Source organism: Aptenodytes forsteri, unplaced genomic scaffold (assembly GCF_000699145.1).
Source record: "Aptenodytes forsteri isolate BGI_AS27 unplaced genomic scaffold, ASM69914v1 Scaffold348, whole genome shotgun sequence".
Taxonomy (NCBI): domain Eukaryota; kingdom Metazoa; phylum Chordata; class Aves; order Sphenisciformes; family Spheniscidae; genus Aptenodytes; species Aptenodytes forsteri.
Window position 1 is genome coordinate 340506 of NW_008794169.1, and position 22437 is coordinate 362942.

At 40.5% G+C, this 22437-nt stretch overlaps 1 protein-coding gene across 1 annotated transcript in view; it reads right to left on the reverse strand.

Annotated features, from left to right (window-relative positions):
- Positions 1 to 21893, reverse strand: part of VWA3B (von Willebrand factor A domain containing 3B) — a 75523-nt gene extending 53630 nt beyond the window's left edge. The window contains exons 1-8 of the mRNA XM_009281837.1: positions 21854 to 21893; positions 20016 to 20234; positions 18078 to 18172; positions 15444 to 15694; positions 13196 to 13355; positions 9151 to 9320; positions 7120 to 7244; positions 151 to 267 (exon numbers count right to left, since the gene is read on the reverse strand). Of these exons, the coding sequence (XP_009280112.1) occupies positions 151 to 267; positions 7120 to 7244; positions 9151 to 9320; positions 13196 to 13355; positions 15444 to 15694; positions 18078 to 18172; positions 20016 to 20234; positions 21854 to 21893 (1177 nt within the window). The remainder of the gene's footprint in view (positions 1 to 150; positions 268 to 7119; positions 7245 to 9150; positions 9321 to 13195; positions 13356 to 15443; positions 15695 to 18077; positions 18173 to 20015; positions 20235 to 21853) is intronic.
- Between the last annotated feature and the right edge of the window lie 544 nt (positions 21894 to 22437).

A 22437-nucleotide genomic window follows, 5' to 3' on the forward strand; every position in this document is an offset into this window, starting at 1 on the left:
CTAAGTTTAGATGCCAAGTATAGGTGCTACCTGTATATAGACATTTCTGAGAAAATCATCCCCAAATTGACATGTAATCAAAACTGTTCACAAATAAAATATTGATCATGAATATAATGGTAACTTGCTTGAAAGAAACATGAATGATACCATCTCGAGAAGCAGGCTGGTCAGATTCTGATAAAATTTTCTGAACTTGTCTCACTGTACTCCTGGCTTCCTCCAACTCCTTCCAGATCAAAAAGACATCTTCACGGACACCAGCTACTGCAAAAGAAATCATAAAATGAACTTGACATTTTGAGATAACTTCTGCTTTTTACAACTCCTCAATTACCACAAAGTCATTGGGTTCATCCAGATGTTGCCATATAACCTTGTTTTCTTGAGGTCCCAATTGAGTGACAAGTGCTGTTCTTTGATAGACTTCAAAAAAGGGCTCAAAGCTGGCACCAGGGCATGAGACGTGCTTAGCCTGGTAGAAGTAACCTCCAGAGTTGGCCACAGATTGTTCCCACAACAGAAGCAAATCCTTTTTAACACTCTCAGATAATAATAAGGAAACTCCACAAAGAAATTCACATGTTGTCCCCTAGACTTCATTGCAAAAGCTGGCTCCAAATATGAGATCCAACTTTGAAAATTTAGAGAGAAGATATTTTCAACTCTTTCAATTCCCCTAAAGTACATAAATACCTTCATTTAAGATTAAATCTTCTTTTCCTGAAGAGTATGTGATGAAATTTTGCTAAGATAAGTTTATTTTCATCCTAATAATTCTCAACAGTCATAAATAAATGCTAAAAAAAAAATGTTTTACTATCAGGCTATATTCTCAAAAACTTGGAAAAATCCAAAGCTGGAGTTGATACAAGGTTTTCTTAATCTCAATAGATATGTTTGTCTTGATTAAAAAATTAAAATATGTATTTATTTAGTAGAGTACAATTATTAAAATTGAGGCACCATGTATACCTAAGCAGTATGAACACTACTAAAAAATGTGTTAAATTAGGTTAGTCTCAGAGTTTAAATTGCAATATAGGACAATACAGAAAAACTGCGTGTAGTGTTACAGTAAAAATATAAAAGAAACTGAATCATGAGCTATCCTAACCACAATAGCAGACTACAACCTATTGCAGATTACAACCTATTACTGAATGGCACGTAAAGATGCTCAACAAGGCAAACTATATCTTAACATCTACTGGTTCAGTTAATATAGCGTGCTGGTTCACTGTATAAAAGATAAGACATGCAACCTTGTCTACTGAAGTAGGCTATCAGTAAACAAACAAACCTGGTCATTTTGTTCTTTGATAAAATTCCCTGAAATAATAAACTGTATAAAGATAAGACATGCAACCTTGTCTACTGAAGTAGGCTATCAGTAAACAAACAAACTTTTGTTCTTTGATAAAATTCCCTGAAATAATAATATGAAATATGAATTTTGTTCTTTGATAAAATTCCCTGAAATAATAATATGAACGTTTTACAAAATACCAACTCAATTTTAATTGTGAAATGCTTTAAGTTTCCAAGAAATATTTTGAAATGTGTTATTGTACACTGCCATCTCCTGGGACCTTTCTGCATTTCAAAAACATCTGTTTCAGCCATTAGGACAAAGATCAACATTTCCTAAATCACAAAAAGCTTTAGTAAAGCAGATCATTCCACAACATAAAACACAAAAGGGAAAAAAACCTCAGTCTATTATCATTACCTTTTAATTTCAAGAAAAGTATTCTGTTCAAATACTTCAGAAAGAAGTCAACTTTTCTTTTATAAACAATCCTTTCCCAGAAATGCAAAACATACATACAAAATCTGAGCATTCGCAAAATTCCAGCAAGTAGGGAGCTAGAGATTTTCTGATGAGTAGTCAGCCATTGAATATATATATACACACACACACCTGTTGTCACAGTTAAAACCACAAAACACATGCATTCACACCACACGTGCACGTATTTCTAAGTTTAAGACTGTTGAGAATGCAATTCCAGTGGAGTTGTCTCCAACTAAATCTGGATATCCTCCATAAGCTATCAAATACTGGGATCCAGATTTAATTTTATGAACGTTTTTAACATTATGTTTGAAAATACTGGAAGAAGTATGCATATTTCAACTACCTTTAAAACAAAACTGATGATATCATTGTGTTGCTTCATTTCCCCTTAAATTGATGCTATGGACTCATCAAATTTACGGGATTATTGTTAGTGTCCCCAGTAAGATATGTGTATTGAACTGGTATTAACAAGAAGGTAGTTTTGCCTTACTTATGCTGCAGCACAGCAAAGTAAAACTGCGTGCACTTTCAAAGCAAGTATGTTTGATGACACTTATTATACAGGACAAATGCAGGCATCAACAACTGCACGTTGTGAAGGTCAAGTTGCTTAGAAAACCTTTTATCTGGCAACAGTTTTTCCTGGATTTAACTGGGAGAGCAGGTTGCAAGCAGTGACAACCGAAGCAACTTTCTCTCTCTACACGGGAGGCTCACCTCCACCTCCACCTCAGCCTCTTTTCCTCTCCAGCTAAGGAGGAGTGGGAAAGAAAAGCTGTGCCTTTTGAAACTGAGCCCCCAAACTCAAAATACACATACATATACACCGCTTAGTATCTTCCGGGTGTGGTTCTCAACCTGTGGCCCGTCCCTCAAAGTGCATCAGTGCAAAATGACCAAGAAAGCACAAACCTCTTCTTGGTTTAAATTCCCTGCGCTCGCATCTCAGCTGTGCCATTTTTGGGAGCTAGCAACCGAAAAGCAGCTGAAAGTCACCCCCCTGGGGGGCGCAGTCCCCAACCGCTCCAGGCCCACTGGCTCTTGCACGCCTTCAGGCGCCCGCATCCCAGGAAAGACCTTGTCTTAAAAAAATCGCTTTATCCCCAGAGGGAAAGGGCCCTCCCCATCCCCTCCGCCATGAAGCACCCACCCCAGCCGCCCTGGCTGGCGGGTTAACGGCCAGACCCCTGGGGACCCCTTGGTTCCGATTCAAAAACTGCCACACGGCAACGGCAAGAGGGCGGCCACCAGACACGCATGAGGGAACCGGCCTTAATGCCCTGCTGCCTGCCCCTGGCTTGCACTGAGCGCAGTCGGTTAGTTTCAGCTCTCACCATGGCCATCATGACCCTGCAGAGCACCTCACACTGGGTAACATTTCAGACGTGCCCTGCCCTCGGTTAAATGGCATTTCTGCTCTGGAGGAGGGAGGCCCTGAAAAAGAGGAAGAGGATGAGGAAGGGTGTGGGGAGAGCCTACAGTGAGGGGCAGAAGCATTTTGCTGACACTGGTGAACTGAGAAGCAAGATGGCAGGTCTAAGCGAAAACACAAACACACTTGCACGGTACATGGAAACTCATAACCACCCTCATTTCCATTTCCCAGTTATTTAATGCTGTCAGGCAATCTTAGAAGAAGCAGCTTTTCCACACCTACCTCCCAGCAGACAAACTCATCCAGTTTGACAAGTCACTGTAACCCATTTGATTTCATACTCAAGATACAAAACCTGCTAAGAAAAAAAGCCCGTACAAAAAAAAAAGCTTGCAAAATCTACAAATATCTTTGAAACATCAAGCAAATACCAATGCAAAAGTAACTCATGGAAAACAGAAGCATTTCTTACTTCTCTGATTATCTGCCTTAGACCGTGGAAGCAAGCAAATCCAAATATAATGGAATAAGATCTATTTTAAACTTCATTTGCCTTCAAGGCAAGATGGGCAATATCATTTTTTCACTGCTGGTCCCTTCCTCGGCCTCTACGTGGCAGCAGAACATTCCCTCAAGCGTTGATTTTTAAAATCCCCACTTAGAGGGGGTTGAATGGAGGTACAAAGGAGCACAGGAGGGGAGTACGCAGCTTTACCTGTGTACCTGCCAGGTCAAGCAGCACTGAAACTCACCGCAGCCCGATCCTGCCCCTTTCCCACTGGGCAAATGGACAAAGCGAATGAACTTTGTATCCCATGTGGTATCACAGAGCAGCTATCTGCATCACTCTCTACACATTAGCAAAGAGATTGATTAAAAAATTGGTTAAAAAAATACAAAAAATTGCCAGGCCAAGTTTAGGCTGCTAAGACTAGACAAAGCACACGCAAGGAAAAAGCAGAGGCAATGACCTTTGCTCCAGCTTGTAGGCAAAGTAGCTACTCTTAAGTCATTATCCTGGCTCTCCAAAGGGAGGGTTCGGTCTCTCCAACGTCTGTGTACATAAACAGTGCAGAGTTCATTGACTTCAATGTCATACGGGAGGCTGGCGCTCTTATGCTTCCCATTTTGCACACAGCAACCTGAAATTTTCCCTATGACCATCAGGTAAACATGGAAAATCAAGCACACCTAAGAATACAGCCTTACACTGTTCACAAGGAGGTCAGACACATCCGTCTTTGGATTTGTCACATCAGTCAAATCCTGATTTCAGTCAATTTGCATTTTCTTTACACATACCGGCTCATCCATCCCACTGCACAGAAAAACACTGTGCAGAGATTTACTGTTGTTTCTATTTCAGCCAGCGAGGACCCACTATTCATTTCAGGATCTAGTTCAAAACGTCATCACTTTTCAAGCCCTGTTTAGCACTTATCTCCCTGTCATTCCAAGCAGATGACACAACTGTGCCCCTTTTCGACAAGAACCTTCTTCTCCACATCTCCCACCATCTCTTGCTCTCTATGTCTTCAAGTTCCAACTTAAATTTCCCCTCCCTTCCACTTAAAATTTTAACTATGTAACAGGCTTGCTTAATTCTGCAGCTTTTTGCAGATGAAGAAGCTACACAAAGAATGTAGGCAGAAGTGATAACAGGAAAATCAGTGCTGGATGAGGAGATACCACCACATTGGTGAAATCAGGCTTTATGTAAAAGCATTTCTCTGCCTTAAGTAAATCTGAGTCTGCCAACATAAGGACCTTAATTCTTTGCTGGCTTACACCTGTTTTGATCTCGAGCACCCACTCAAAATGAGTGTAAAAAAAATTCAAATTTGGCAGTTTCTCACGCTTGCTTTCTAAATGACTGCTCAAGATGCAAAACAGGGGAGAATAGAGTTCTTATCTAAAGTCTTAAATAGTTCACTTCCGACTTGCTTCAGTTAAGCAGATGAGAAAGAATGAACATGAAGATATCCTGTATTTGCAAAACACTGTTATTCAGCAGGTATCCCGAAAACTATCAGATGTCCTTAAAACAGCTTTTCCAGTCCATAAAACATAATGATGAGTTTCAGTTTCCAGCTGTTGTGTTTGTGGTGCAAAAAGAAACATAATCAAAATATTCCTGTGCCTCCCCTTATTTTCAAGAAACACCACATTTGGAAGATTAAATCTCTGGTTCATTCTCTATTTATTTCCTTGTATAGTTTATGCCACACATCCAAGAACCGGTTTCAGAGCCCATTAGTGAGTAATCAACACTTTTATTATTATTGCCTTCTACACCCTTGAAGGAGTCTCTGAAACAAGAGACATCAGACACAGACCAGAATAATGTCTCCAGTGTGTTTTCTTTTCTGAAAGGACTTTAGATTCTGCATACGACTGAAACGCTCGGATTGGCTGCCAGTGATGTCACGACTGTGCTTATAATACCCAGTAAATGCAGAAAGCTAATTGTGTTCCTTTTTAATGTGTAAATTCTACTCCATAATAGCAATAAGACACAACAGACAATGCACTTCAAGGGGATTACTGCCCTTTTGAGCGATTAAAGCTATTCAGCTTTCAGCTTTAGAAACAGTGGTGAGGAAGTAATTTCAGTCATACAGGAGCTCTAGGCCCATCTATTGAAACAGGCTGACTGCCCCGGGGGAAGGGGAAGCCAGCTCCCCCCACGCACACCCCCAAATGGGGTCCAGCAAGGAAGCACTCAAAGCAGACTGAAGGCAATCATTACACTGCTCTGAATTAGTACGAAACGAGAGAGAAGATTTTGAAATATACTCTGCTGTTGGTTTCTAAACCCTGCGTGGGTGAGGCTTGAGCGTCCCTTCATGAAGCAAAAAAACAGGTGACACCTCACTCTCTTATTTCTGGCCCTCCACTACGGTTCTCTTGTACTGTTATAATCACGGTACTAGTGAAGGATAGATTAGGAACTAGACTACAACCCAGGAAACATGGGCAAGTTAGTCTAAGACTGACAAACGACTTTAGGTGAGTCACTAAATCCACCTTATGCCATACATTCCCTAGCAGTAAGAAGAGGATAACGCCATTCTACCTTTGGGGCAACACTAATGCCCCGCAGCATAATGGGGATGTGAGCCATTAGAATAAAGAGGTCTTATGCCTCCTGATATTTAAAAGAAATCATTTTTTAATTTAATGTCCTGCTGATAAAGATATCAGACTTGACATAGACAGCCTCACTTCACACCACAAGCTGGTCTCCTCCCAACGTGGCTTAAACCCCAGTCCAGTCCCACTGAACACTAAGGATGACTTACCCAGAGGAAGTAGCACTGTGATTAATAAGAAACACACTGAGAGCTTTTTGCCCAGCTCCACCCCCCCAGTAAAACTGTTTCTTTCTGTTACCTGTTTCCTCCTGGGTTTTTTTCCATCAATTTTCCACCCCCCTCTTTGCACCTTCTTCTCTATGGTTATTTTACTGTGTTTGTTGCCTGTCTTTATGACAAATTCAGATCTTGAGAGAAGCAAGTCAGCCTCAGGTGGATTTAATCCCCTTATATTACATATGAACTTGGCCTCTATTGATGTGGCTATTGTATCAGATGGTCTTCCACACTATTCCTCTTCCTTTCTGCCATTTCTCTATACATTTCCACAAGGTCACTGGTATAAGCACACCAGTACTATTCTTCGTTTGCCTAAATAATTGTTCTTCTCCCTTTTTTCACTTCTATTTCATTTTCACATGCACATCCTCTACTCTCTTCACTTCTCTTTTCCTTTCCCTCTCCTTCCCACCCACAGAATTTACATTTGACCAGTCCTGTCCTCACCCCACCCATGCCTACAGAAGGCTTCTTTTGATTTTACACTTAGCAAGTTCCTGTATTACATTTCTATTCTGAAACCTCACTGAGAAAATCAGTATCATCTTGGTTTTTATATTGTCTACCTAGTGGCATTCGCCCTTTCACTTTTCTGGAATTCAGGGCAATTAGACCTTTTCCATCCTCTTCACATTTTAGTGCAGGTCCAGTAGCATCTCTATAGTCATTCTTCTCAGCAAAAGCATGGAATCTGTAATAAAAAATGAGTTTTCACCAGTACATAAACTACATAAATACTTTCCTAATTTTAACGAGATGTATGTCATGCAAGATCATAGTGGTGTACAACTTCGGACTTATTTGCTTATCTATTCAAGATACATAAACCTTCAACTACAACAACACTACGAATATTATCAAACCTTTTATACACGTTTATGTACATTCGGAAGTCTTCTCATGAAGAACATCCTTTCATTTTGGTGTCATTTACTCTGAGGCACCTTCCTTTTCAATCTCCTGGAAATCTATTTTTAATTAATGCTTTTAACATGCTGAGCAAGCATGTCATTTGAGATGCCTGAGATGACACTAACACCTTTTTATCAGATTATCCTCCCAGTTGAAAGCCCAACAGGAACATTTATTTCATTATCGACATACAAATCAGGAAGTCAAGCAGACTTCATTTACCCTCATTGTCAAAACAGAAAAGCTCTCAGAGCACGAAAAAGATGCATTTCTAAAACAGAACTACACTAGAAACAGGCTCAAGCCATGAAAAGCCCGTAAACTTGGCCATTCCTATGGGAAAGCTGACTTAAACTTATAGACAGCTATTGGGCAAATACCCACCAGCAAGATATTAATTGGCCCAATAAGTCTCTGCACTAAAGCTAGACTCATGTAGAAAGAAGATAGTGGGAATCATATCAAACAAAACGATTCCTCTCAGCTCCTTGCCATACCCCTTCTTGCCTCTTTTTCTACGATACAAGAACCGTTCACTTTCCTTTTATAGAGGTAGAAACACTGCCAAAGAAAATGAAGGATGGTGACTGGCAGTGTACCTGGTATCGTGGAGGTACCACGGTTCTAAATGACCACAGTCATTTTAGACACACATCAGACCAGAGCAAACACAACACTTTCCCACAGTCTTGTTTTTTGGCAGACACTCCATCTCTTAAAAGCTACTTCTAAACACAGATGGCTATGAAAGAGCTAAGCAGCTGCCATCTTACCAATTGCTCTGCTGGCATTTGGGAGATTTCTACTGTTGGAGGTCTTCCCACTCTTGCACAAACAACAGTGAAACAGAAGGAGCTAGCAGCCATTTCACAGCTCTGTAACTGTACGGGGACTTCTGTTAAGCAGGCAAACACCTACTGACTCCTACTGCCCCCCTGCTGTTCAGCATGAGTTTGGTACTGTGGGGTTTTGTGTTTGTTCATTTGTTTTCCTCATTTTGATATCAGAATCAAGATTAAAGTTTTATTATCCCTTTCTACTGAAGGCTAATTCTCACCACATGGCTGATTCCCAGGACAAAGTAGCCAACAAGCCATGTGGAATATATCAGTTTCCACCAACCATACCAAACAGATGCTAGAGAGCATGGTATAGAACTGCGTTTCCACACAACCGGGCCTGATGGATAACACCACATCAGTTTTCTGTTGTTCCAGGAACTGCCCATTTAGGACAGGCATTACCTTTTCAGTACATGTCCGTATGGCACTTGATCCAACAAAACTCTAGATTCTTTGCCGGTGCCTGTGGATATTACCAGAGTACAAAGCAATACAAGAAAAACCTGTTTCAGTTTATGTTGTGACCCCTTCCCTTGAACAATTTTTCAGACTTCAAAAGAGGAGCAGATGACAAACTATTTAGGATATAAAAAACGAATGGCCTTTCTGCAAGCCAGTGAGCACATATGTGGAGAGAAGCTGGTCTGTTTGAGTAGGCCCTGCATTTTAGTCATATCTCTTAGACGATTTCCGCAGTTTCCCCAGATTGCTTACTGAACTGCTGTGTCTCATTTTCCTCATGAGTAAAACAGGGATTATATTCAGATATCTTCAGATACCATTCCTAGCAGCAAAGCACTTTACAAGGACTGAAATCATTACTGTGCTTCTTCTTTGTCATACCTGCCAGAGGCCAAGCAGCTCAACTCCTTCAGAAAAAGAATAGTTTCATCTTCTCTAGCATTGAAAGACACAGTGTTGACTGGACAGGGGCCATCAGAAACCTTCTCAAGGAGTAGCTGCTTTGTGTCCACTGGAACATCACCCACAGCAAAGTAATAAACAGCTTCAACCTGTCATTAAACAGAAAAAAAATTCGGAATTGGAAGACATTGTTTTACATAGATGCCTGGTACTTATTCAAGCACTGTCCTGTGCTGAGTACTGGTAGGAAAATTTGGTAGAACCAATGCACTACTTGGGCTATACGATTTTCAGATCTTTGGTTCTCCCTCTCATTTACACTAGTAATTCAAATGAAGCCCACACAAAATTTCCTGAAGTGAGAAGAGAACCTGGCCCACAGCTCCTGGGTCTGATTCTGTCCAATGCAAGACCCTTTCCACAGAAGTTAACTGAAAACAAAGAGAGGTGTAAGGAAGGACAACTGTATTATTAGTCAGGACAAGGCTCTGTGCCACATTCCACTTTTATGAAGAGAGATGCTATGCTAGTGCCTTGCCAGGGCTGAAAAACAGTGGGAACTTTTATACCAGACATACTTTTACTGGCAGCATGTATTTTGAGGGTAGGAAAGATGCATCATTCTTTGAATGCTACTGCTGGTATTTACAGATAATTCGTATTTTTTATACTTCCCAAGGCAGAGGGAGCTTGGCAGGTTTATTATTATGACCACGCACACTTATATTCTGAAAACGTTATTGCAAGAAGAGAGAGAAGCTGAAGAAATGTCCTTTAGTTATTGCTTGAGTATTACAAGGGATTTGATGTTACCTGCACTTATCCATGCTAACAATCCTCATGGTAAGTATGCTGCTTGAATTTTCACCATCATTAAAAACAAATGTAACAACAGCTGTCCCATAATGATGTTCAAGACAATAAGTAGAGCATATCAGTCCTATGGCATGGTACATACCAAGTGATAAATATCTGATAAGTAGTTGTTTAACTGAAAAACTACACTCAGGTATGACTAGGAATCCCGGGACATGCACCACAAAAGAGAAGACAACTATTTGAGTCTGGGACGGCACTGAGGAAATGTTTCTGCACCCACATAATTTCATGCAGTAGTAAAGCAAATTCAGTATCACCTGTAAGTGTGTTCATGCATTTTCACTACTGCCTTTGATACTGATTTGTATTTCAGCTCCCTGAGCCAACACACTGGCACATGAACATCTTTTGTCCAGTTTGTATTCGAAGCTTCCAGGCTGTAGGATCCCTGCACTGTCCCACATCATAAGCATGTTGATACAAACTGACACAGACTTCTGGATTTCAAGCTCTCTTCCTCCTCTACCTTTTGCCACAAATACTTGGGCTAATCCTCAGCACTGGAAGACATCTCTCCCAAGCAGCAACCCAATCTCAGGCTAACCAGGCAAATTAACAGAGTAGCACCTTGCCACCTCGGGCTTCCCTTGGATCTTGTAGAGGGGGCAAGACACTCCCTGTGGGAGGCAGGGCCCACAGTTACAGACCACACTTGCTTGGGAGCAAGCAGGTCTGTAGTCCGGCAGGTGTCCTGGCATCACTGTTAATGTTAGACAAATACTAAGGTTAAAGAGAAGAATGAATGTGTTTCATTGAAGTGCAAGATTAACAAAATACTTATTAGCTTTAGAAAAAGGGGCATAGAAACAAAATGAAAGAACTCTTGCACCTATCTGTGCTTTAGTTCAGTTTTACAAGATTCCCTTTCTGTTTCATCCAGCTAAAAAGCTATCCAAGCATGCACACAGCTCTCCCAGCTGAGACCCAGGCCTTGGACAACACCTTGTTCCTATTCCTTTTGCTGAAGAGGCTCCTGACCTGGGGGAATGCATGCATATTGCACAACCACTTTTCCCTCTGTTCCTTCAGATTCACATCTTCTCCTTCTTCCTAAGACTGCCAATAATTCATAAACTTGATATTCAATAAAGATTATCGATCTTCATACTTGCTCCAAAGGACTTACTGCCTGCCTCTGCAACTTTTAAAATGCTGACATTTCTTGAGCATAGCTGATACAGAACCAACTCCTCACAAGAAGATAAACAAAATTGCTAACCACAGACAATTCACTCTACTTAACTACAAACCCAGCAATACCATATCACAAAGGAAATGTTCTTGACAGATTAGTGGGAAAAAGTTAAAACCTTTCTATTTAGTCCTTCATATTTTGAAAATTATAATTTATGCAGCCACCTAAACAAGCAAACAAACTTCATACAAGAACAGGAAGGAGAACAACATGAACGGTTCCTCACAGTCTTCACCTTGGTGGGGAGGTGTGTTTTGGATGGGTGACACACGCTTTGTGGAGTGGCACCTGTACAGAACCGCAAATTAAACACTGCAGATGTATCTGTGGCAGGTAGAGCTCAAGGATTGCAACCTTACAGCAGAGTGCTCTTGAGATTGGGACTGACAGGTCATGAGGAAAGGAAATCTAGGGAGTCACCACACATGGGAAGTTAAGCTCAGCTGAAGGAATGACAGGAAGAGCCAAGCCTAGGGAAAAAAGAGCTATTGTTTTGGAGCAACTTCTGTTGATGAAGCCAGTTGTGAGGAATGAGTCATTTATGACTGTTCAGTGAGTATGCAGCTTTTGCCTAGGACTGAATGGGGTTTCCCCCAGCCTGCAGTACAGTGAAGCTTGCACTCAAGTGAACTGTCTGTTATGAACGATAATGACTGTATTTAGGAGTAATTGAAGTTTGTTTTATGTTGAGCACCTGCCACAATTGACTCCCCCAGATTACCCATTAGCCCACCGATGTCCAGAAAAAAATAATAGATGTCTCACTGTTGGACAGATTTTAATTTCTGTTTATTCATACATAGACCCACCAGGTCCAACAAGCCTTTTTTTCATCCAGACAATACTGAAATCTAAATAGGATCTTTTTCGTTTCCCACCAGGAAATCAGTAATACACTGCAAATTGAAAAAGTTAATAAAATTTATGAAAGAGGCATTTAAAAAAGCAGTCATAAAAAATCTCACTGTTGCACAATTTGTTCCTCACCCAGTTCCTTTTTAATACCAGTTTCCAAACATCAGGGTTCATCTGGATGAGAATCCACCAGCACAGGGAACCAGAAGGAAACTCAAGCCAAATTTACCTTCTCCTGCAAACAATGTCTCAGAATAAGATTTACAAAGGAGTTAGGATTGGATCTGTGCACAGGAATGGATCTTAATGGCAGTGAAAACCAATGATTCTAGTCCACACACAGTAGGCCCAATTTTCCATTAAATTCAGGTGCTAGGGAACTGAAACAATGTACATTGTAAGCAAATTTCATAAAATATCTCTTTAACAACACAAGTTTTAAGTGATGAGCTCAAATTATGGCATATATGTTTTATGTCTTGTAACTCTGCTATAATGAATAAAGTAATATGGTACTTTTAGAAACAGACAGAATTTAATTGCAGCAATACCTGTGCATGCCTTGTCTTTTTGTCCTGGAAGAAACTCTAGCTATAACCTGGCTGATGAAAAAGGATTTGCATACCCCTACCATGAGTTAATGCTTAAATAAATCTCTGTACTTACTATTTTAGATTTTAAATATAATTTTTCATGAGCACTTTGGATACATAATAAAATAAAAATGGTTCCCCTGTCTTCAATAATGTTGATACTAGCAATTTTTTCATAAACTTGAAGCCCTGAAAAACAGATGTGGCAAAGAAAGTGAAAGGGAAGATGTTTTCTCTTTCCCGTAATGACTGAATATGTTATTTATTCTGTGGACTCTAGAAAAGAAAATAAACAAGTTTCTGCATTCAAAATACAGTACATTTACATAAACAGGCCATCACTAAACATAGTATGCAGTTACACTTGGGGGAAAAAAAACTTTCCAAATGCCATCATTAATATTTATCTTTGCAATATTCATCAGGGCAAATCACAGTAGCTAGTCTGGCACTGAATATTCTTGGATTTACTTGAGGCTTCTGAAAAGATGCATGAGCTTACCGCATCATCACTCATGGCTTCCAGCAGGGCATCAGCAGACCTGGTATGGCTGGCAGCTGTCATATGGTCCAGCTTCCAGAGCCATGTAACAGCAGACTTTACAGTATGCTCAGACACAGGAGTAGATTTCTGTTGCCACTTCGTAAGATCCTGAGCAGCCCTGAAAATGACATTAACTATAAATCAGAAGTAATGAGAATAATGCTGGCAGAGCAAAAGAGTGGAGCTCCGCTATTGTTACTGTTCTTTTATATTCTTAAGTAATAATTACAATAAACCACAGATACTAACTCTAGACTTGCAATAAAAGAAGTAGGGGAAAAATAAAACCCTTAGAAAAATACTGTGATTTTTATAAGAATTTTTTTTGAGACAAATATTTCCAAAGTAGGGTCAAGAGAGCTAAAGTACTTTAAAAACAGTTCCTAATTCATATCTCCCCTTAACATAAAAACACAATCAGGTTTTTAAAATATGTGTATGAAAAAAAAATCTGGCTTCCACAGGTCTCTTTCCACAACTTGTGTCAGATGATTTTAACTGAAACACTTTTTTGGTAGTAGGGCTGATCTTTATATACCCACCAAAATAAAATTTGTGATGCTAAGTTTTTTGATATTTTAATTGATCAATGGCCTTAGTCTTAATGGCAGTACAGAAGTACAAAGTATATGAGCATGTATGCCTGTGCATTTGTACATAAAAAGAGAGAAAGCAAATTAAAAAATAAGTGGTTCCAGTATCTGTGACATTCCATCAAGCACTATTTTGAAGAGTTTCCTGCCAATCTAAAAGACAAGCATGTTTTCCAAGATTCTTTTAAAGTAATAATTTATATGCTATATTGTCCCTTGTCTCCCTCCTGCACAAACAAATCGATGAACACAATTACCGTGCCTCAATTTTGACTCGGCTTTGCAGATCATTTTTAAAGCAAATGTTTTATGTGCTTCTCAAAAGCTATGGAAGTTATCTTCTACTTTTCAAATCTCAGTTGTATCACAAGCTAGAGAATTCCGATAGGGCACCAGAATCAAATCTGTAGGACAAAGCTTGGGTAAAACAACTTTAAGAATCACAGTGTAGTTGCAAGTTATCATTGTGGAACCAATTGTAAAATTATATGACCTAATTTGTGCATAATTTTTTTTCATAGTCACAAAATTCCATTCATCTATCCAAATCCAAGCTTAGGCGTTCAAACCTTTATGCATATATAAGAACTTGTGCAGACAGACATAAATTTGAATAACTGTTTCTGCTCTTCTATTTGTAACTAAACCCAAATTCATTTACTCATGTTAGGGAACAAGCACTTGTCTTTTGTTATGGAAATTTAGTATTGTTTCCTAGTTCTGCTACCGATTTCTGTGACCATGGAAATCTATAGAAATACAAATTACTATGCCTGTGCCTATGGCACTTGGGGGAATGTACATGTAGCTGTAAGGCAGAAACCTGTAATGCCTAAAGACACAAGAATGCCTAGGCAGTCAGACAGGACCTCACTGTTTCACTCTCTAATACTTAGATGCCTGAAGACCATTACTGCTACTGTAAAGTCTCCCATATCTTTCTGGTTTTCTGTGCTACATTTGTAGAAGACATATATCAGTATTTGGGTTCTGCTAGTCTTTATCTGTTCTTCAGGGTAACGATGGTCGTCTGTTAAATGGAAGTAGCAAGCTCAGCATGATTGTGGGTGAAACTTGGTGGAAGATCTATAGATATTACCATGACATGAATCAGTACAATTTCCACTACAGAAAGCATATAATCCAAACACATGACTATATGATATGAGACTCCTTTTTATTCTCCAGCAATGGGCAGACATGGACTTCTTTGTTTAGCCTGGAGAAGAGAAGGCTCCGGGGAGACCTTATTGCAGCCTTTCAATACTTAAAGGGGGCTTATAAGAAAGATGGGGACAGACTTTTTAGTAGTGCCTGTAGCAACAGGACAAGGGGGAATGGTTTTAAACTAAAGGAGGTAGGTTCAGACTAGATATAAGGAAGAAATTTTTCACAATGAGGGTGGTGAAACACTGGCAGAGGTTGCCCAGAGAGGTGGTGGATGCCCCATCCCTGGAAACATTCAAGCTCAGGCTGGATGAGGCTTTGAGCAACTTGATCTAGTTGAAGATGTCCCTGCTCATTGCAGAGGGGTTGGACTAGATGACCTTTAGAGGTCCCTTCCAACCCAAACCATTCTATGATTCTATGATCCTATGATTCTTTCTGCTTACCGAATAAGGTTGAATTTGGCAATTTGGGTCACCTGTTCCACAAGTACCATAGAAAGTGCATCCCGACATAGATCAAAGTCAGCTGGAGCTGCAGTGCCAAAATCCAAAACAATGACAATGCACTGTTCTTGAATCACTCCAAATATCTGCCGGCTCTCACTGGTTAACCATTCCATTCGCTGCTTATATAGCTCAATAGCTCCCATTAGGCAATCCACAAAATGAAGAATCAGTTCTTTTTTGGCTGTCAGCTTTATTTAAATAAGGGAGAGAAAGAAATTGAACTTCAAAACAAATAATACAAATGCAGCCCCAAGCTTAGCACAGCTGCAATAGCTGGTTTGCAAGTGCCAAATATGCCAGCCAAGGTAGCAGTGAAAACAACCCGTTTTTCTTCCACTATTTCAAGAGCAAATACTTGACAAATGCATCTAAGCTATAATAGAAAAGACACTGCATTTTGTCCTGATTGCTTTTCATAATCTTTTTATACAAGCATGGGACAGTGCCAGTGGGTTGTCTGACTTGTCTGTCTCGAGACTGGAGCAATTAGAATGAGCTGAACACAGGCTAGGATGTAGAAAGGGCTGCAGGGCAGATGGGTGAACAAACAAGGACATAGAAACTTTGTACCTTCTTAGACTAGAATTTTGACTGGCTCTTAAAATTTTGTACAGCAATACAAGGGAGCCTATGGTTTGGTTCTGGGGCACTTCAATCTCCACCTTCTCTTTAGCATTTGAAAGGAAAATGTAAAATGTTTCCTGTTTGTACTATTATTTCACTAACAATGCCCAGCATTACAGCTTAACTATTTGTGGGTAGGTGCTTAGGCAAATTTAGTTCAGGCAACTGCAATCAGCAACTAAAACTTCCCATACCATACCAGTAAAGTAAGAAAAACCTAGATTCAGTATTAAAACCAGCAGACCCTCCCTATGAATATATGTATACACATTCACCATGCAAAATGGTTTGTGGGTTTAAAAATTCACCGCAGGTTCCAGTAAAGACATTCCCCCAATATCTCTGGCCCATGTAAGCTAATTTACCAGCTACCTTCTACCTCCAACTACCCTTCCGGGGCTAAGTACAAAACCTTGGAGATACAAATGTTTTTAAACAAGAATATTTCTCAGGGAGAAGATATTTTGTGTGTCAGTCTGCACACTTCTTCCTCTCATTTGTATTTTTCTCTGTTCTTTAACATCAGCTAGGGTCCTGTAATGTGCCTCCCAGATAGAGTCTCAGGCTGTCTGCCAAAGGAATGTAGGCCTGGGAAGGAGCACGTAGAAAATCCAGTTTCCTCCTATGACAGCCAGACTCATACAAAGAAGCTTATTGCACTACACCGCTCAAACTCCATCTTAAAATAAAGCAGTTTTCTTGCACCACCCCTTCACTTGTAGTTGGGCCAGTCCAGATTCCCATTTCTCTGAGGGCTGGAAAACTTGTGACTGTCCAGCTTAAATTTATTCATGGCAGTTCATACCAATTTATTCTCGGACTAGCATGCCTTTTAGCATAGAAAACTACAGCTTTTCCCTATCCCTGTAATTTGTCTTTCTGTAGGCATTCAAGGGCAATAATACCACCCTTCGTCAGTCTTCTTCAGTCTGACTTACATACATCAACATCAACCAAGCCCTCTTATAAGATCAGCACTCCATTGCAGTTCATCCTACTAGCTCTTCCCAGTACCTGTTCTGGTTTGAATTGCTTCTTCTCAACCTGTGGTAACTGTACACAATATAGTACACAATATCCTAAATGAGACCTCACCAGATCTTGTATAGTGGCATTGCTACCTTAATGCTACCAGAAATGTCTTTCCTACTGCTCCCAACATGTCCTAAGATTAAAAGACATTATGTAGATATTTCATATGGAATTAACGGGAAAAAATGAGGGGAAAAGGCTCCCTGAAATGGTTCTTTTCCCATATTTAAGCCTTGTGCCTCAGAAGTGACTCTAGTTATCAGAAAAAATGACAAGCCATTTGCTTTTGTAAAATCCTTTATGAATTAACTCTCTCCCCTCCTCGCTCACATGCGTATCTCTTCAATCAGAATCCATCCCCTTAACAATGGGGCCGCCAGCAGCTGTTGCTAAGACATTCCTTAGAACATGAGCCTGGGCAGAGATCCAGCTAGCTGTCTCTATAGAGTAGGCTGAGCCTTTTGTGACCCGCTGGCACTAAGCAAAGCAGCACTTTGCATCGGCAATGACAGCGCATTATGTCTTCTTATTTCAGCATCCCCATTTGTTTTATTGACTACGATTTTATTTTTTTTAACTTGGCTGAGCATCTTCTTTTTAAGTGTTCCCTCTTTCAAGGCAGGGTAAATGTTGCTTAGAAACTGCAGTCTTGTCTGGAAAGATTTACTGCAATGCTGCACCAAGGCAAGAGCGTAAGACTTTGCAAGGGAAAAAAGAAAAAGATATCTAGCTTCTCTACCACTGATGGTTATCACTAACAGTTTGACAAAACAGAAAAAAAGAAGATCAAAAGATAAAGTTCTCACAAAGAATCTAAGTATTTCATGCCATAGGGAGACATTTTAGTCACATCATTCTGCTACAGTGATCACTTCTAAGTCCACAGGGAAGTTACCACAAGTCAGTCACACTTACATTATACACGCTGCCATCTTGTGCTCTCTTGTATTGAGGAAACAGACCATCTGCATACCGAGAAGCCACAAGTTTCCCCAAGGTGGTCACATAATCTACAATAAAGGTTACAAAAGATCAAGTTGCTAATCGTAAGGATTACTTCAAACAGGTATTTTTCAGGTTGATGTGCATACCATCCATGTGTGAGCCACACGCATCTCTGTTGAACTCTTGATGTTAAGAAACTTGAGAGAAATTCTAATTATGTTTTTGTTTTACAGTTTTTTCTGGCTATGTCTATGTTGGGGCTCTGAGGGCACCAACAGGCTTTGGTTGCCCTGATCAGCCTCACCTGGGGTTTCCACTCACAGGGCGCTCAGGCCTGGGCACCCAGTCTTTGCTTTAGCTGTGTTGTAGGTGTACCTGTCTCAAGTTCTGCTAGTGGACCCCTCTCCTGGATAGACCTCTCAGCCCTGTATTATAGCCTCGTCTCCAGTTCTGTCTCCTGGATGTGGCTCTTAGGCCTATGTTGTGGCCTTGTCTCCAGTCTTGTTTCTGGCTCCATCTCCTGCCGCTCCTGGCTGCACTCCCTGGCTGGACCCTAGACATGGTTCATCACCTCACCCTGTCTTGGACTGTCTGTGGACACTGTTAGCAGCACCCTGCTCTGCCTGCGGTGCTTAGATGCTGCAGGACTGCATCCTGGTCAGTGAGGGCACTGCCTGGGCTGCAGTCCCCTTTGGCTCCTGGCTCATTTACCCCCCATGGAGCAGCCCTGCTCTTGCTGCTCCCTGCCAGTTTAGTCCAAAGTGGGGAAAAATACCAAATTTAATTATTTGTAGGCCAAAAAGCTACATGGGACTTTAATAAATTAAAGGTTTAGGCAATTAAACTTCTGTACTATCCATTTACCTCACGACAGGACTTGCAAATATTTGTCCATCAAACAAAATACAAAATCTGGTACAGATAATGCTGTTCTCTTACACAACTAAATCGGTGCAGAATTGGGTGCAACTAAGGAAAAGGTTGCACTCTGCTCTTTCAGTAGCTAGAAATCTTCGACAGGATCTCCACTGATAGGAAAACATTAGGGGTGGGAATATTTAACGTCACAAAGCAGCTATTCCGTACAGCATGCTAAGCTAGTACGTTCTGCTCCTAAAATTACACTGTAACAACATTAACCCTGCTTAACAGTTTCTTCATCTGCAGCATACAGGATTTCAGGATCTGCACTGTTGATCTTTGAATGCCCCATGGACACAAGCCAGCCAAAATCTTAAATTATGCAACCTAGAACAATTGCAATACATTACAATTCCTACTTCTCAGGCAGCAAGCTCTTCAAAGCAAAGAATATCTTACTGTGCTCTGCAAAGCACTATTATGACAGTGATTAATAATTATTAGTAAACTTTTCCCCTCCAGCTGTCAGATAACTGCAAAGGAGCATTTTTCTATAGCCCGACTTTGCACAAAAAGCAGACTGAATTCTAATAAAATTTAACTGCTTCCTTAAAGCTGGATCCCTGGAAATAATATACTATCCCCAAGCAGGCTGGCTAGCCCTGATCAACTAGTAGATCACAGATTATGGCACGGCATACATTATATTTGCCATCTAAAAATGGACAGAGATCTTATGGTGTGTTATCTATAGCTAAATTGGAGAGGATTTGAACTGGAGCCTAGGGTAAAGCGACAGTACAGCTGAGTAAGGAAAGCCCTTCTCAGATCCTAAGTCCTTCTCAGATCAAAAGGAGATGGAGTTTCTCAGTTCTCCGAACTGGCAATGTCAGCAACTGTGGATACAGCTTCTCTTTCTGCCATTATCATAAGATAAGAGACATGAAAATCTCCTCTGTGTATACCGGGGTGCAAAATGAGCGTGACCCTATAGACTATTCAAAGTTGGGGGTTTTTTAATTACTCTGTTATTGATTTGTCTTATACCTTTCCTGTGCTGGAATCCAATCTGTGACAAAATCTGGGATAGGGTCAATTTGTTTCTTTTGAGCCCATGAAGTTGAAGCCATTTAGAAGATGAAATGAGGGGTTGTACATCCATGTCCCACTGACTGACTGCCAGTCTCCTTTCCTTCTCTTTTGACTTCTTCTTGTGGGCCTCATGAGAATCTTCAGAATCTTGTCTGTGCTTTGAATCAAAGGCATCTGTTGTAAAGAGAAATGAGGGAGAAACAACATTTATACTTTAACCAAACAATTCACTTGAACTGCCTCCTTTCCTTGCCTGTATTCTGTGCTACTCTGTACACATATAGCTCACCTCTTGTTTTCTTTTGTTATACTGAACAATGTTCTTAATCTGGAAAGCTGCTCTCAGTCCTACACATCTACATGCTGTTATGTCTTTTTATTCATCCATATACATTTACCTTCAATTTATTAAAGAAAATGTCTCTTGTATGCTGAAATCCAAGCCCTGAAAGCTAAGTCCAGTTTGCCAAATGGTAATTCTTCCAGCTCCTAAATCTTGGGAATCAGAACTCATAATAGGCATTCAAAGATTGTCAGACCATCACTACATACACATTAGAAGCATTATGCAATAAACAAGGATTTCTTAACAATTCTATGTTGAACTCCTACCATAAGCAATAGCAGCACCAGATCCTGACTTTATTGCAAGGCTGGTGAAACTCCCTCTCCTCACTCATTTACCTCAAGTGTAAATGATGGTTCTGGCAGTATCTGCTCCAGGCTGTGATGGATCATGTGCATGCACAGGAAATCATGGACATGAAGGTCTGGTTTCATTTTAGGTTCTACAGAACAACGAACGTATCTCAGCACTGATGTATAGTTGGCTGGGCTAGCTCCAGTTGAAACTGGCAGCAGAGACGGCCCAGAGCTTAGAGTGATTGAGGCAGAAATGGAAGTGATGACAACAGTAATGCCTCTGTTCCTCACACAGAGGTTCTAGGAGGACTTTGGTATTTCCTGTTCATTCCCAAAATACTCTGCATGAGCTAAGCTGGCTCTAGTTGATTAAATACCCATGCTGTATCTAAGTTTATTTTCTGTGGACTGTTAATATTTCTGTCCATTTTCCCCAGCATCAACATTATCTGGAGTATCCCAGTCCCCCATTGCCCATATACTGTAAGCTGGCTGTAAATGTACCACATGGATCAAACTGGTCCAAAATACAAAGAAGGGTACTTCCATCTTTAATGACTGAAAAATAACCTTCAGTCTAGTATGGAATACGATCAGAACTCTCTGCTAAGACCAAATGTTACAACAACTGACCTGGTTACAAAGGTAGAGATAGATTAGATAGACTGTTCCTCAGTTAATAATACATAAAGGAAATGAGACTGTATCTTCAGAAATCACCTCTCAGTGACAGTAGCCTTCTACATGGTGCAGACTGGCACCAGCTCTTTCACAGTCATCAGTCCTACAAGCAGGGCACTGGGCTGGCTGCCTGTAGAGGTTGACATTTTACCAGCCCTCCTCCTCCACTCAATTCAGAAGCAGCAGTGACATGTTACCTCTAGAGCGAGGCAGGTGAAGGTTTGCAGCCGTTTGAGCTTTGTATATAGTCAGGCACAGTTTCTAGTCACTTGAACAGTCATTCCCAGTTTCCTCCTCTGAAAATGCAGAAAGGCCAGCACAGCACCCCATACGCAGCACAGGTGAGACTGGCACAGTTTCAGAATGGCTTGTACACAGCTAGCAGCATGCACACCACAATGCTGCAAACGAAACTGGAAGTTATCCAGGAAAACATGGAATCTATGCAAAAATAGTCCTGAAATACTCACAGTCACTCCAGGCAAGTCGCTTACATGGATTGCCAGTCATGATAGATCTCTTGATTGGCACCTCCTCTTTGATTTCTTCTTAAAAACCTGAGGAATTATTGTATTTTAAAAAAATTAAAATATTGCCATGCATAGGTCAATATAAATTGGAGACCAGCTCCACAGGCCCAGGCAATAATAAACTGCAGAAGGTTGAGATCAAGATTTTCCTCAAGGAAAATAATACTATAAATGAAAAAGGATAGCTACTCCCCATGTCAAGAAAGGCTGAAGTCAGATTTGACAGGGAGACCCATACTCAGAAATGTGAAAGTGGGAAATTGGTAATATTCCCTCTAAATTATCATAAAAGAGCCAATGTGGAAGTTTCCACACAGATATGCTAGAAAAATGAGTGTGGTGGTTTGGCCTGCTGTCAGCCAGTTGTATTATATTCTATTACTGCTTTGCATTATACCTTCCCTTTGCTATAATCCAACTCATGACTAAACCTGGGAGTATCTGAGACGCAATTTTGTGAAGAGGTTCATAACTTTGCCTATAAGACTACAAGATGATTCACAAAGAAAAAGAATTATGCATAT